Genomic DNA, 14,759 nt, shown 5'->3' on the forward strand with positions numbered 1-14,759 from the left:
CCCCCCCAAAAAAAAAATAATAATGTTCAAAGGACTTTTCCTTCAGGAATCTGTCCAAACCCCACTTAAACTCCGTAAGGCCAGCTGCTGCCACGACATTCTCCGGCAACGAGTTCCAGAGTCCAACTTTCTCCTATTTGTTTTAAATCTACCATATTATAGCTTCATCTTGTGTCTCCTGGTTCTATTACTGTTTGAAAGTGTAAACAAACGCTTCACATCTGTCCACTCTACTCCGCTCATTATTTTGTAGACTTCTATCATATCAACATGATCTGCACTTATTGCCAGCATGTGTTTCTCTTATTTGCTAGCAGCTAATGACATCACTTTTTTTTTTTGCTGCATTAAAAAACTTTTTGGGCTATCTACAGATCCAGGACTAGCCCCACATTGGAGGCTTCTGGGCCCCTGCATCCAAGAGGTCCAGACCCCTGCATATTACAATTTGCCCTTCCATCCCCACCAGTCCCTAAGCCAGGAGTGGGTAACTCATTTCAGGGTTGCAAACCAGTCAAGTTTTCAAGATATCCAAAATGAATATGCATGAGATAGATATACATATATTAGAAGTGTTCCTTGTCTGTTTTGAGGACCTGGGCTCGTTTAGACCTTTTTTGTCAGGAGCCACATAGCACTCCTTGAATTTGTGTAACCCTGCAATTTGTCTCCGGGTGTTGCCATGGAACTTTGACTTTGATTATGCTTATGATATTTTTTTTTTTTTTGGGGGGGGGGTTAATTTCCGGGGGGGGGGGGGGTTTGTTTGATTTTGTGTTTACTTTTGTATTCCACCTTGAATTTGATGGTTAAGCAGATTATAAATGCCAGTATTCTCTGTATGACAAAACCTTTAATAAAAATATAATTCAAAAAAAAAAAAAAAAAAAGAAGTGTTCCTTGAAGACTACAGTTGCTCTTAAATGCCCTAAGCACACTTACTCATTAAAACACTGTTTACTTGAGCCCCACCCATCTATGACTACCCATTGCCTAAGCCCTTCTACCCAATAACCCTTCCTTTCGTATAGTCTATCTCCCAATAACCCATCCTCTGACCCACTCATCTCCTATGTCCCTTATTTATTTAAAACATTTATATACTACCAGTCAATAACAGTTCTAGGCAGTTTACAGTTTAACATACGAAAAGCTATGAAACCCAGTTGAAGTTTACACCTACTTCTCAGGTCTCTGAAATCAGCAAATGGTGACAGAGGGTATTAGGGATACTTTATCTACAACTAGTAAAAAAGGCCCGTTTCTGTTAGAAATGAAACGGGCGCTAGCAAGGTTTTCCTTGGAGTGTATGTTTCAGAAAGAGCGTGTGTGAGAGATGGAGCGTGTGTGTCAGAGAGAGAATGTGAGAGAGAGAGAGAGAGAGACAGAATGTATGTGTTTGTGCGAGAGAGAGTATGTGTGAGAGACAGTGTTTGTGTTTCTGTGTGACACTGTGTGAGAGAGAGGGACAAAGACAGTGAGTGTGTGAGTGAGAGTGTATGTGGCAGACAGAGAATGAGTGACTGCGTGTGTGGTGTGAGGAACCCCCTCACCCCCTCCCTCTCCCCTGCCCCCTTGCAGCAAGGCATGTGCAGCGACCCTCCTCTCCCTGTGTTCCACCTGTAGTCACACATGTCCAGCATCCCCCTGCAGCCACCCATGCCCATCAACCCTCCTCTCCCCCTGCTGCATCCTTCCTGTCTCCCCTGCTCCCCCTGCAGCCACCCATGTGGTCTCAGCCCCCCCCCCCTCAGCATCCCTCCTGTCCCCCTGCAGGCACGCATGTGCAGCGTCCCTCCTCTCTCCCCTATCCCCCCTGCAGCCAGCCATGTTCAGCGACCCTTCTGTCCCCATGCCCCCTCTGCAGCTACCCATGTCCAGTGACCCTCCTCTCCTGTGCAGCCACCCATGTCTGAGTACACTCCTCTCCTTTTTCCCTGTTCCTCCCCTGTGGCCAGCCATGTCCATCGACCCACCTGTCCCCCCTGATGACCACCAACCCTTTTGTCCCCCTGCTCGCCCTGCAGTATCCTCCTGTATCCCCTGTCCCCCTTGCAGGCACCCATGTAGTGTGTGGAGCCCCATCCCCATCTCCCTGTTCCCTGCCCCCCCCCCGCAGCCACCCATGTGCAGCGACCCTCCCCTCCCCTCCCCCTGCTTCCTTCCAGCCACTCATGTCCAGCGAGACCCCCCCTTCCCCCCCAGCCGGCGCACCCAAAGAAAGCCCCTTGTCCCCCCCCTTCGCGCATCACCCGACCCCCCCCCCCACCGTGGCACATCACCAAGTCCCTCTCCCCTCATCAACCCCCTCACCACCTGCAACCGCTAATACAAACTGTGTCCGGCGGCTGCTGCTTCTGCTATTCAGCAGCAGCAGCCCGTACATAAAGAAACCCCCCCCCCCCCCCCCCCCGAAAAAATCCTCCTAAAACGTACCTCCGTTGAGAAGCATCTCACATTGGCTGAAGTCTCAGCATGCGCTCCTCCTCTCCTCTCTGATGTCTCGGCGTTTCTTCGGGGTCTTCCGGCAGGGGCACTGACGTTGAGGGGAGAGGAGGAGAGGCTGCAGAGACGTCAGCCAATGTGAGATGGTTCTCCACGGAGGTGCGTTTTAGGAGGTTGTTTTTTTGTTTGTTTTCTTTATGTACGGGCTGCTGCTGCTGAATAGAAGCAGCAGCAGCCACCGGGCAGAGTTTGTATTAGCGGTCGTGGGTGGCGAGGCGGTCGCTGTGGGGGGGGAGGGGCCTGGTGAAGCGGCGGGGGAGGGGTTGGGTGATGCGGCGAGGAGGGAAGGGGGTAGGGGCGTTCTGATGCCCCGTTGCACGGGTTGTTGTGGCGATGCGGCGGGGGGGGGGGGGGGGGGGCACTTAGAGGTGCACCGTCGAGGCTGTTTGTGTGTGTGTGTTTGTGTTTGTATGTATGTGTTTGTCTGTTTGTTTGTGTTTGTTTGTGTGTTTGTATGTATGTGTGTCTGTTTGTTTGTGTGTGTGTGTTTGTATGTATGTATGTATGTATGTATGTATGTATGTGTGTGTTTGTTTGTGTGTATGTGTGTGTATTTGTGTATGTGTGTGTGTTTGTGTGTGTGTGTGTTTGTGTGTGTGTTCCTGTGTATGTGTGTGTGCATTTGTGCGTGTGCGTTTGCATTTGTGCGTGTGCGTTCGTGTGTGCATTTGCGTGTGTGTGTGTGTGTGTTTATGTGTGCTTGCGTTTGTGTGTGTTTGTGTGTTTATGTGTGTGTGTGTATGTTTGCGTTTGTGTGTGCGTGTGTTTGTGTGTGTGTGTGTTTATGTGTGTTGTGAGAAGGAAGAGGCTGTCCTACCCTGGTTAGGCCCCTAGAGGGCGCTGTTCCCCTAAAATGTCCAGGGAGAAGGGCTGGGTGAGTCACTAAAGGGAGCCAGTAAGGGGATGTACAGCTGGAGGTCGCTAGGACCGGAGAGAGTCCTGGGGGTGGAAACAGGTGCAGCAGGTTATGGGCTGGGTCCTGTTTGGCCATTAACCATTTAATACCCCACCGGCAGAGTTGCCAGTTGGGCGGTTTTATCGCCCAATTGGGCGGTTTTCCGCGACCCACCGCGGGAAATTTTTGCCCGCGGCGGGTCGCGGTTTTTTGGGCTTCTTTTTTTTCTTTTCGGCGGTTTTCAGGCGGTTTTTTCGGCCGCGGGGGGCGGGGTTAGTGACGTTTTGAGCGGGGTTAGTGACGTTCTGAGCGGGGCCGGTGACGGGGGAGGCGGGGCCGATGACGGCGGGGGCGGGGTTGATGACGGCGGGGGCGGGGGGTGATAACGCGGGGGTGGGGGTGTCAGGGGCGGGGTTTGAGTTTGGGCGGGTTTTGGGCTGTTTTTAGGCTGGATTGGGTGGGAAAAAAAATTTTCCACCTGGCAACCCTGCCCACCGGAGTTGTGAGGGGGGAATGAGAGCTAGAAGCTAAAGAGTGCTGGTAGCTGAAGCAGGAGGATCCCCATGAGAAGTACTGGCTGAGCCCTTTGGACTGGTGGTGAACGGTGTGCAAAGCAAGGAAGCTGGCTGGGGTAAGAAGGCCCTAGAGTGTCTGGTATAAGAACTGTATGTTACAAGGAAGGACTGGGTGTCCAGGTGCTTAAGCTGGAAAATTGCACTGAGTAGGAAGAAATGGTTAAGCTGGAAGAACTGTTTAAGCTTGTGAAAGGGTTTTAAGCTAAAAGAAGTGTGCCCCAGAGGCTGGAATAAAGATTTGTATGAGAAAAACCCTGTTGATGAGACCTGACTATGTTTGCCTTTTGAGAACCAGGTCACCCCGAGTAGAAAGGGGTAGTCTAATTTGCATAAAATCTGCATACTGAGAACCGTGCGTGTGTGTGTGTGTGTGTGTGTTGCCAGTTGGTAGGGGTGCCTTTATGGATCCCTTTACTCTCTGTGTTCCGCCCTCAAGGGCGGGGCAGAGAGACATGGTGAGTTGGATGGCTTCACCACCATGAACTTACGAACTGTTTAGGGATTTTGCAGATGGCTTCAGCAGGTTGTCTTCAGAATGTTGAGGTAGCGTTTTATGTACAGATGGGGCGTGGCTGAGGGCGGGTCTATGAGTGAGGGTGACTGGTCCTAGCCTATGAAGACTACAGGATTTTTGTGCTTCTCTGCCTTGGAGTGAGCTTCAGAACGTTCAAAGTGGGATTTACTAATATAGATTATGGAACTCTTTAAATATCTGTGTGTGTATTTTTTAACAATCTTAATAGATACAGTACAGTCTCGATTATCCGAACTTCACTAATCCAACCATCCGGCATATCTGACAGATCCCCCCAATGATGCCATCGAATTGCTGTTATGAAGCATGCAACCTCTCTTTCCGTTTTCCAGTGTAGCACAAAGGGAAGTGTAGTAGGCTCTACAATTTGGTTTGCTATTCGCTAAAACACTTACAAATTCTACCAAATATTATAGAAAAAATTATACAGGAATTAGAGAGAATTAAAAGTCTTTTTAATTACTCACCCATCATCACAGCATCAGACATCAGTTTCAAGTTATAACAAACTTACAAAAGCTAACATCAGTACCTATGGTAATTAGACTAATTAGATAAAGAAGAGAGGAAGAAAGTTTGTTCCTCAAACAAAGGTCACAGAACAAAGCAGAGAAATAAAGAATAAATGAAAGAAAGATTCATAGCTATAGAGAATTAGATTCTACCAGGTAGGAAGGGGGGGGGGGGGGGGTGTACATTCAAAGCGAAATTTCAGCTTCTCCTTAAAAATGAAGGTGTAGAAAGGAACCAGATACTATACACAACTGTGATGAAACTGGGTTAAATTTTAAAATGTTGCCATCAAACGCTTGCATTATGGCTCAAGGCCTCAGCTATGGGTTATAAATGGAGTAAAGAAAGTGTGACTTATCTGGCCTGTAGTAATGCAACTGGTAAACATAAATTACCACTGACTTTCATTGGAAAGTCAAAAAATCTTAGGGCCTTTCTAAACATGGCTCCTGCTGCACTTCCAGTGTCCTACAGGTCTTATTACAAAACTAAAATAGGACCAGATTACAAAGACATGAAGAAACTATACCAACTCATAAATAAACTACTAAACACCACCCCAGTCACCACAACTAACACAGACATCCCATCTGCAGACAAACTTGCTAAATACTTCAATGAAAAAATAACAAATCTACGCAATACACTCAATCAGGACAACACCGACATCGAAAACTTCATCAATGGCTTGGACCCAACCTTTGGAGAATACATAGCGGACTGAACCTGGTCAAACTTTGCTCTCCTCACTGCCGACAGTTACCCATGCGACAAATAGGTTCTCCAATACCCACAGCAAATTGGATACCTGCCCCAGCTACCTACTTAAATCCGCCCTCGACCGCTTCATAGCAGACCTCACATCCCACCTAAACTGCATGCTCCAACAAGGTCTCTTCCCTAAGGAATAAGGCAACATCCTACTCACCCCAATATCAAAAGATACCAAGAAAAAAACAAACGAACTCGTCAATTACCACCCAGTTGCATCTATCCCACTAGCACTTAAACTGTAAGAAATCATTGTTACCAAACAACTTACTGACTACATAAACAAATTCTCAATATACATGAATCACAATCAGGATTTCGCCCCCTCCATTGCACTGAAACTGTGCTAGTCACTCTCCTGGCCAAATTCAAGCAAGAAATAGCTACAGGTAAAAGCATACTTCTTCTCCAATTCAAAATGTCGAGCGCATTCGACATGGTAAACCACAATATACTATTAACACTCCTAGATTACTTCGGGATTGGTGGAAATATATTTAGTTAGATCAAGGGTTTTCTAACCACCAGAACATACCAAGTGAAATCAAATTCAAACATATCACCACCGTGGAAAGCAGATTGCGGAGTACCTCAAGGATCATCACTATCACCAATACTTTTCAACCTAATGATGATCCCAATAGGCAAGTCCTTATCCAACCAAGGCCTCAACCCATTCATCTACGCAGATGACGTCACAATATACATTCCCTTTAGACATCTGACAGAAATCACCAATGAAATCAAGCTCAGTTTGAACACCATGGACTCATGGGCAAATGCATTTCAACTGAAACTCAATACTGAAAAAACACATTGCTTCATCCTCTCATCTCAACACAATATGAACAAACCCACAATTATAAACACCCCAGATTACATCCTCCCTATCTCAGATAGCCTGAAAATACTCAGCGTTACAATCGACCGTAACCTTACACTTGAGAGCCAAGTGAACTCCACAACAAAGAAAATGTTCCACTCAATGTGGAAACTTAAACGTGTGAAACCATTCTTCCCGAGGGATACATTTCGCAACCTTATACAATCAATGGTACTAAGCCATGCAGACTACTGCAATGGAATTTATGCAGGATGTAAAGAACAACTCGCAAAGAAACTCCAGACCGCTCAAAACACAGCAGCCAGGCTGATATTTGGTAAAACACGATTTGAAAGTGCCAAACTCCTCCGAGAAAAACTGCATTGGCTCCCAATCAAAGAACGTATCACCTTCAAAATCTGTACCCTGGTCTATAAAATTATCTACAGCGAAGCTCCAGGATACATGGCAGACCTCATAGACCTACCAACCAGAAACATAATCGGATCATCATGATCATATCTAAACCTCCACTACCCAAACTGCAAAGGACTCAAATACAAATCAACTTATGCATCCAGCTTCTCCTAAATAAGCACACAGCTATGGAACGCACTGCCAAAAGCCGTGAAAACAACCTACGACCATCTAAACTTCAGGAAATCACTAAAAACCAACCTATTCAAAAAGGCATACCCTACCGTGCCGGAACTACTACTACTACTACTATTTAGCATTTCTATAGCGCTACAAGGCGTACTCTGCAACACAACTAAACCAAAGCTCGTAATGGACACTACATAACCCTTTCCTCGATCCCCATTGTGTCGGAAACACATGAACCTTATTTGACCACAGCATCACCTTGTATTTGTTTCTCTACCAGACTAGGCGATCGCCTTTATGGTACTATGTAAGCCACACTGAGCCTGCAAATAGGTGGAAAAATGTAGGATACAAATGTAACAAATAAATAAATAAAGACATTTTTTGTAACTGTTTTTTCAATGAATTTGTTCCATCAGTAGAAAACTTCTTGAAAATGATACACCTGCCTAGAAAAGCAATCCTTCTCTTCGAAAAAGCACCACCTCATCCTGACAAGGACAAACTGAGAAGTGCCAATATTAGGGTGCTTTTTCTGCCTCTCAATGTCACATCATTGTGTCACCCAATGGACCAGGGCATACTGGAAACTTTAAAGAAAAAATATCACCGTCAGCTTCTTACAATGCTTGTTTGTGTACGGGATGAAGGGAAAGGAATGAATGAAGTTTTGAAGAAAGTGAACTTCAAAATTGTTATCTACTGGATCGTTTGCTCGGTCATGGGATTAACCAAACTTGCAAGCCTAGCAAAATCATGCAGAAAGTTAATTCCTGAGAATGAAAATGAACAAGGACATGACTATGAACACGGAGCAGCCAGAGAAGTTCTCCTTCCTTTGTTACAGGAAATACCGAGCTGTGAGAATGCTTGTGAGGATGACATACAAGAATGGATGTAGGCAGATGAGCAAGAAGAGCTAACTGATAATGATGTGATTGCTCTGGTGAATGGGAATGGAGATAATGCCAATGAAAACACCTCAAGTAAGGCTGAACCTATAATTGTAAAACTCAGTCATAGTGAAGGCACCAAAGCAATCAAGCTTGCACTGGCATACGTGGAACAACAAGAGGACGTGACAGCTACTGATGTAATGTTATTGAGATGCTGGTGTGACTTTGCAGTAAGGAAAAGCAGTAAAATGGGGAAATGAAAATTAATCACAAAATTTTACAAAAATTTTATAATGTATGTGTACAGTTGCATTACTACTAGTTACACAGTACAGTATGTACTCTTTCTGATTCTGTTTTTTACAGTTCTGTATTGGTCTTAATTTATGGTATAGTAAAGTGATTACGGTACAATATGTTTTACTGCTCCAATCATGGTGCAGAATGTGCTATAGTGCTTTTAATAAATAATTTTTGAAAATCGTGAACTCTATGCCTTTGTTGATTCATTTTTTAAGGGGTCCCCATTGTTTTCCATATTATCCAGTTTTTCACTTATCCAACACTGGGCCGGTCCCGTTTACATCAGATAATCAAGACTCTATTGTACTTTGTGAAGTTTATCTTCAGGGGTTTTAGTGCAGTGGTGATTGTATACTAGTCATTTTATGGTCACATTCACAGATCAACATTTTCCTGGTGCAGCAAAAGGAAGAATCTGAGTACATTAATAAAAAGTAAATTAGGGGCGCTATTGTTTTTGCGTTATCCTTGTAAATGTTTAGCCGCTTGATAACAGTAATCATAATATCATCAAATCTGACATCGGCTCTGGAGTAAGTACACACAGGACATCCAATATGTAAGCATTTAATTTTCAAAAATGAGACCATGATAAAATGAGAAGAATGGTGAAAAAAAAAAAAAAAGAAGACCAGCTGCAAATTTACTTCAGGCGTGAATGCTGTTAAAAAAAAAAAAACAACACATCATGGAAGTCCAGGTCAGTTATATTCCATGTTTTAAAAAAGGAGGAAGGCAGGCCAAGCGACAGTCGGCATGATTAAAAAGTGAGGTGAAGGAGACTATTAAAGCTAAAAGAAAATCCTTCAGAAAATGGAAGAAGGATCTGACTGAAAATAATAAGAAACAGCATAAGGAATGGCAAGTCAAATGCAAAGCACTGATAAGGATGGCAAAGAGGGGCTGCATTGGAGGCAAAAACCTTAGGTATATTAAAAGCAAGAAGCCAGCAAAATAATCAGTTGGACCGCTAGATGACCGAGGGGTAAAAGGGGCACTCAGGGAAGACAAAGCCACAGCAGAAAGATGAAATGAATTCTTTGCTTCGGTCTTCACCGAGGAAGATTTGGGAGAGATACTGGTGCTAGAAATGGTATTCAAAGCTGACCAAGTCAGAGAAACTGAATGAAATCTAAGATGTAATGGGGCAATTTGACAAACTGAAGAATAGCAAATCGCCTGGACCAGATGGTGTTCATCCCAGAGTACTGATACAATTGAAAAATGAACTTGCAAAACTATTATTAGTAATATGTAATTTATGTTTAAAATCAAGCATTGCATTGGAAGATTGGAGGGTGGCTAATGTAACACTGATTTTTAAAAAAGGTTCCAGAGGTGATCCTGGAAATTATAGAGCGGTGAGCCTGACGTTGGTACCAGGCAAAATGGTAGAGACTATTATAAGAAGACATTAAAGAGTATCAAAAGCATAAATTTAGTGAGACAAAGCCAACATGGATTTAGTGAAAAGAAATCTTGCCTCATCAATCTATTTCATTTCTTTGAATGAGTAAACAAACATGTGGATAAAGGTGAGCCAGTAAAAGCATTCAGCGTTGGTGTCTCATCTTATAGGTCGTTGTGGACCTGGTGTGGGCAATTAACCCGAGTCCCTGAGGAAAGTATTGAAACCCGCGGTGTCGGGCGCAACCAGGGGAAGCCTATGTGGATTACAGATTTCAGAGACATGGACACGATTTAAAGATAAGTTTATTATTTATTGAGCACTTTTAGTTGGAGCACTTTGTGTGTTTGCAATAGCACTTTCAAAAAATTCATAATTAAGGGAAAGCCCGATGAAGAGATGCTATGCCACAAGGCAAAATAACTCATGATATTGTCTTTATAAGTGGTGTCTCCTGAGGGTTCTCTTATATAAACAAAGAAAAAATAACAACAAGAACTTGTACATATATAAACAATGCTTAAAGAGAGAAAGTAAAAGGTACTGCTATTTGCAGGCATTGAGTTCAGATCTTTGGTTTTTGTAGTTCACTTAAACAAGCGCCTGACATACCCCCTTGAGATTTGGACACACTACAGCTGAACAGCATAGAAAAATGTCTGATAAATAGGTTTCAAAATACTGATTTGGACATTTTTGGAGAAAAAACGTCCACATGCTGCTTTATGCTACTTTTAGACATTTTTTTCTTTCGAAAATAAGCCCCAAAGGGTACAAAATAAACAAGGATCATACAGTGGTGGAAATAAGTATTTGATCCCTTGCTGATTTTGTAAGTTTGCCCACTGACAAAGACATGAGCAGCCCATAATTGAAGGGTAGGTTATTGGTAACAGTGAGAGATAGCACATCACAAATTAAATCCGGAAAATCACATTGTGGAAAGTATATGAATTTATTTGCATTCTGCAGAGGGAAATAAGTATTTGATCCCCCACCAACCAGTAAGAGATCTGGCCCCTACAGACCAGGTAGATGCTCCAAATCAACTCGTTACCTGCATGACAGACAGCTGTCGGCAATGGTCACCTGTATGAAAGACACCTGTCCACAGACTCAGTGAATCAGTCAGACTCTAACCTCTACAAAATGGCCAAGAGCAAGAAGCTGTCTAAGGATGTCAGGGACAAGATCATACACCTGCACAAGGCTGGAATGGGCTACAAAACCATCAGTAAGACGCTGGGCGAGAAGGAGACAACTGTTGGTGCCATAGTAAGAAAATGGAAGAAGTACAAAATGACTGTCAATCGACAAAGATCTGGGGCTCCACGCAAAATCTCACCTCGTGGGGTATCCTTGATCATGAGGAAGGTTAGAAATCAGCCTACAACTACAAGGGGGGAACTTGTCAATGATCTCAAGGCAGCTGGGACCACTGTCACCACGAAAAACCATTGGTAACACATTACGACATAACGGATTGCAATCCTGCAGTGCCCGCAAGGTCCCCCTGCTCCGGAAGGCACATGTGACGGCCCGTCTGAAGTTTGCCAGTGAACACCTGGATGATGCCGAGAGTGATTGGGAGAAGGTGCTGTGGTCAGATGAGACAAAAATTGAGCTCTTTGGCATGAACTCAACTCGCCGTGTTTGGAGGAAGAGAAATGCTGCCTATGACCCAAAGAACACCGTCCCCACTGTCAAGCATGGAGGTGGAAATGTTATGTTTTGGGGGTGTTTCTCTGCTAAGGGCACAGGACTACTTCACCGCATCAATGGGAGAATGGATGGGGCCATGTACCGTACAATTCTGAGTGACAACCTCCTTCCCTCCGCCAGGGCCTTAAAATGGGTCGTGGCTGGGTCTTCCAGCACGACAATGACCCAAAACATACAGCCAAGGCAACAAAGGAGTGGCTCAGGAAGAAGCACATTAGGGTCATGGAGTGGCCTAGCCAGTCACCAGACCTTAATCCCATTGAAAACTTATGGAGGGAGCTGAAGCTGCGAGTTGCCAAGCGACAGCCCAGAACTCTTAATGATTTAGAGATGATCTGCAAAGAGGAGTGGACCAAAATTCCTCCTGACATGTGTGCAAACCTCATCATCAACTACAGAAGACGTCTGACCGCTGTGCTTGCCAACAAGGGTTTTGCCACCAAGTATTAGGTCTTGTTTGCCAGAGGGATTAAATACTTATTTCCCTCTGCAGAATGCAAATAAATTCATATACTTTCCACAATGTGATTTTCCGGATTTAATTTGTGATGTGCTATCTCTCACTGTTACCAATAACCTACCCTTCAATTATGGGCTGCTCATGGCTTTGTCAGTGGGCAAACTTACAAAATCAGCAAGGGATCAAATACTTATTTCCACCACTGTATAAGTTGAAATGTACAAATTACTTATTTCAAATTATCACTACTATTTGTGTGACCTGCTTGGCCATCAATTTTATATATGTAACTGCTAAATATCAATGGAAAGAACACTGGAAATGAAATAGACACACTTAGGGCACTGTTTACTAAGGCATGCTAGTGTTTTTAGCATGCGCTAACGCTAGAGACACCCATATAGTCCTATGGGTGTCTCTAGCATTAGCATGAGCTAATTTTAACGTGCACTAAAAACACTAGCAAGCCTTTAGCACGGCTTAGTAAACAGGGCCCTTAGGTCCCTAGTCATTCTGGAACCAACTGTGTTAGTGAGAATAAATCAGTAAGTGGAAATAATGAATGACTGTTTTTGTTTCCCCATAAACAAACAAAGGCTGCAAAGTCAATCAGCAACAGTTACCCAATCGCTGATGTCAGAAATTCTGAGGCTTGCTGTTGCTGATTTATTTTTTCTTACTAACAGAGTCGGTTCCAGATCTATTGGATTCCTGACGCAGGTAGTACTGCTGAAACACGGCCCATGTCGAGTCCTCGTGTACTGAATAATTAGGAACCTGAGTGTGTCTAATAAATAAAAAACATCATTTCAGTGCACCAGGTTATCCTGTTTGCTTCATTTCAGCGGTGCTCAATGTCAGTCCTCGAGGGCTTGCAACCCAGTTGGGTTTTCAGGATTTCAGCAAGGGATCAAATACTTATTTCCACCACTGTATATACAATTCAACAACATATGAATATAAAAGTTATACAGAGAAAATTATATGTAAAATGAAAATTGTATAATACATTTGAAATCAAAACACAAAAACAGGCTTCCAACAGAACTACAGAATCATGAATTAAATAAAATATAAAATAACCAGTATCACAGCCCTTATGCTCCTTTTAGATCTATTCACAGTAAAACTGTAATAAAAATGCTCATTATTACTGAGAACTAATGGGAACTGCAGTAAATATCCACATAGAGCTTTTTTGTGGTGCATATTTAGAACTAAAGATATAAAATTCTAAGGTTATAATAGCGTTTCAATAGAAAGCATGAAGATTGAACAGCTTAGGAAATTAAATAAAAGTTTAATTACCTCTCATCTGCTTTATGTGGCACTGAAGGCAAACCACACGACTGAGCAAATATTTGTATAATTTCCTTTAGTGGCTGTGAATAAAAAGAATCAACATTCAGGCAACCTCAAAGAGGAGTAATTTATGTCTTCATAGCATATTTAAACTCCATGAAATACTGAACTGCTAAAATAAAGCAAAAACAATGCCAGAAAAACTGTTGATATATCCCAGTGATGGCGAACCTTTCAGAGCCCGAGTGCCCAAACAGCAACCCAAAATCTAATTATTTATCGCAAAGTGCTGGTACTCATTATGGGCGGAGTCACCACATATGACTCCACCCCTATGATAGCCACACCCCTTACACCAGCCATGGCGCATATAAACAGACATCATTGAAAATATTATACTAGTATAGGAGAAAAAAATAACATGATTTTCTTCCATTATAAATAATTTCTGTAAGCTGTTACAGCTCCAGTATACCCAGTGCAAAATAAAGACAGCAGATGTAAATTCTCAAATTGGACATATTCCAAACACTAAAATGAAAATAAATGATTTTTTCTACCTTTGTTGTCTCTGATTCTGCTGCTCTCTTAACTCCGTTTCCAGGGCTTCCTTTCCATTTCTTTCTTTACTTTCCTCCTTTCTTCTTCATTTCTTGCCCTCCATCCATGTCCAGCCACCCTCCTCTCCCCTCCAGCCACCCATGTACAGCCACCCTCCTCTCCCTCCTGCCTGCCTGCCTTCCCTCCCAGCACCAGGCAGGCCTCCCTCCCACCCAGCACCCAGTAGCACCCAGCTCCAGGCCTGCCTCCCTCCCAGCACCCAGTAGCTCCCAGCACCAGGTCTCCCTCCCACCCACCTACCCACCCAGCACCAGGCCACCCACCCAGCACCAGGCCTGCCTCTCTCCCTCCCAGCACCAGGCCTCCCTCCCTCCAAGCACCCAGTAGCTCCCAGCACCAGGTCTCCCTCCCACCCACCCAGCACCAGGCCACCCTCCCAGCATCAGGCCTCCCTTCCACCCTCCCAACATCAGGCCTCCTTCCACCCACCCAGCACCAGGCCTCCTTCCATCCAGCACCCAGTAGCACCCAAGCACCAGGCCTGCCTCCCTCCCTCCCAGCACCCAGCCCAGGCCTGCCTGCCTGCCCTCCCTCCCAGCACCAGGCCTGCTTCCCTCCAAAACTGACGAAGCACCAGGCCGCCCGCCCTCCCTCCCAGCACCCAGTAGCACCCAGCACCAGGCCTGCCCTCCCCTCCCTCCCTTCCCAGCACCCAGTAACACCCAGCACCAGGCCTGCCTGCCTCCCTCCCTCCCTCCCAGCACCAGGCCTGCTTCCCTCCCAAACTGACGAAGCACCAGGCCTGCCTGCTTCCCTCCCTCCCAGCACCAGCGCTCACCCTCCCTCCTCCCAGCACCATGCCTCCCTCCCATCCAGCACCCAGT

The 14,759-nt window shown here is 44.6% G+C and overlaps 1 protein-coding gene across 1 annotated transcript in view; it reads right to left on the minus strand.

The window, feature by feature from the left end:
- Positions 1-14,759, minus strand: part of DPY19L1 (dpy-19 like C-mannosyltransferase 1) — a 286,868-nt gene that overhangs the window by 68,732 nt on the left and 203,377 nt on the right. Inside the window, exon 16 of the mRNA XM_030204533.1 lies at positions 13,321-13,394. Coding sequence (XP_030060393.1) covers positions 13,321-13,394 — 74 coding nt within the window. The remainder of the gene's footprint in view (positions 1-13,320; positions 13,395-14,759) is intronic.

This window comes from Microcaecilia unicolor, chromosome 1 (genome assembly GCF_901765095.1).
Source record: "Microcaecilia unicolor chromosome 1, aMicUni1.1, whole genome shotgun sequence".
Lineage (NCBI taxonomy): Eukaryota > Metazoa > Chordata > Amphibia > Gymnophiona > Siphonopidae > Microcaecilia > Microcaecilia unicolor.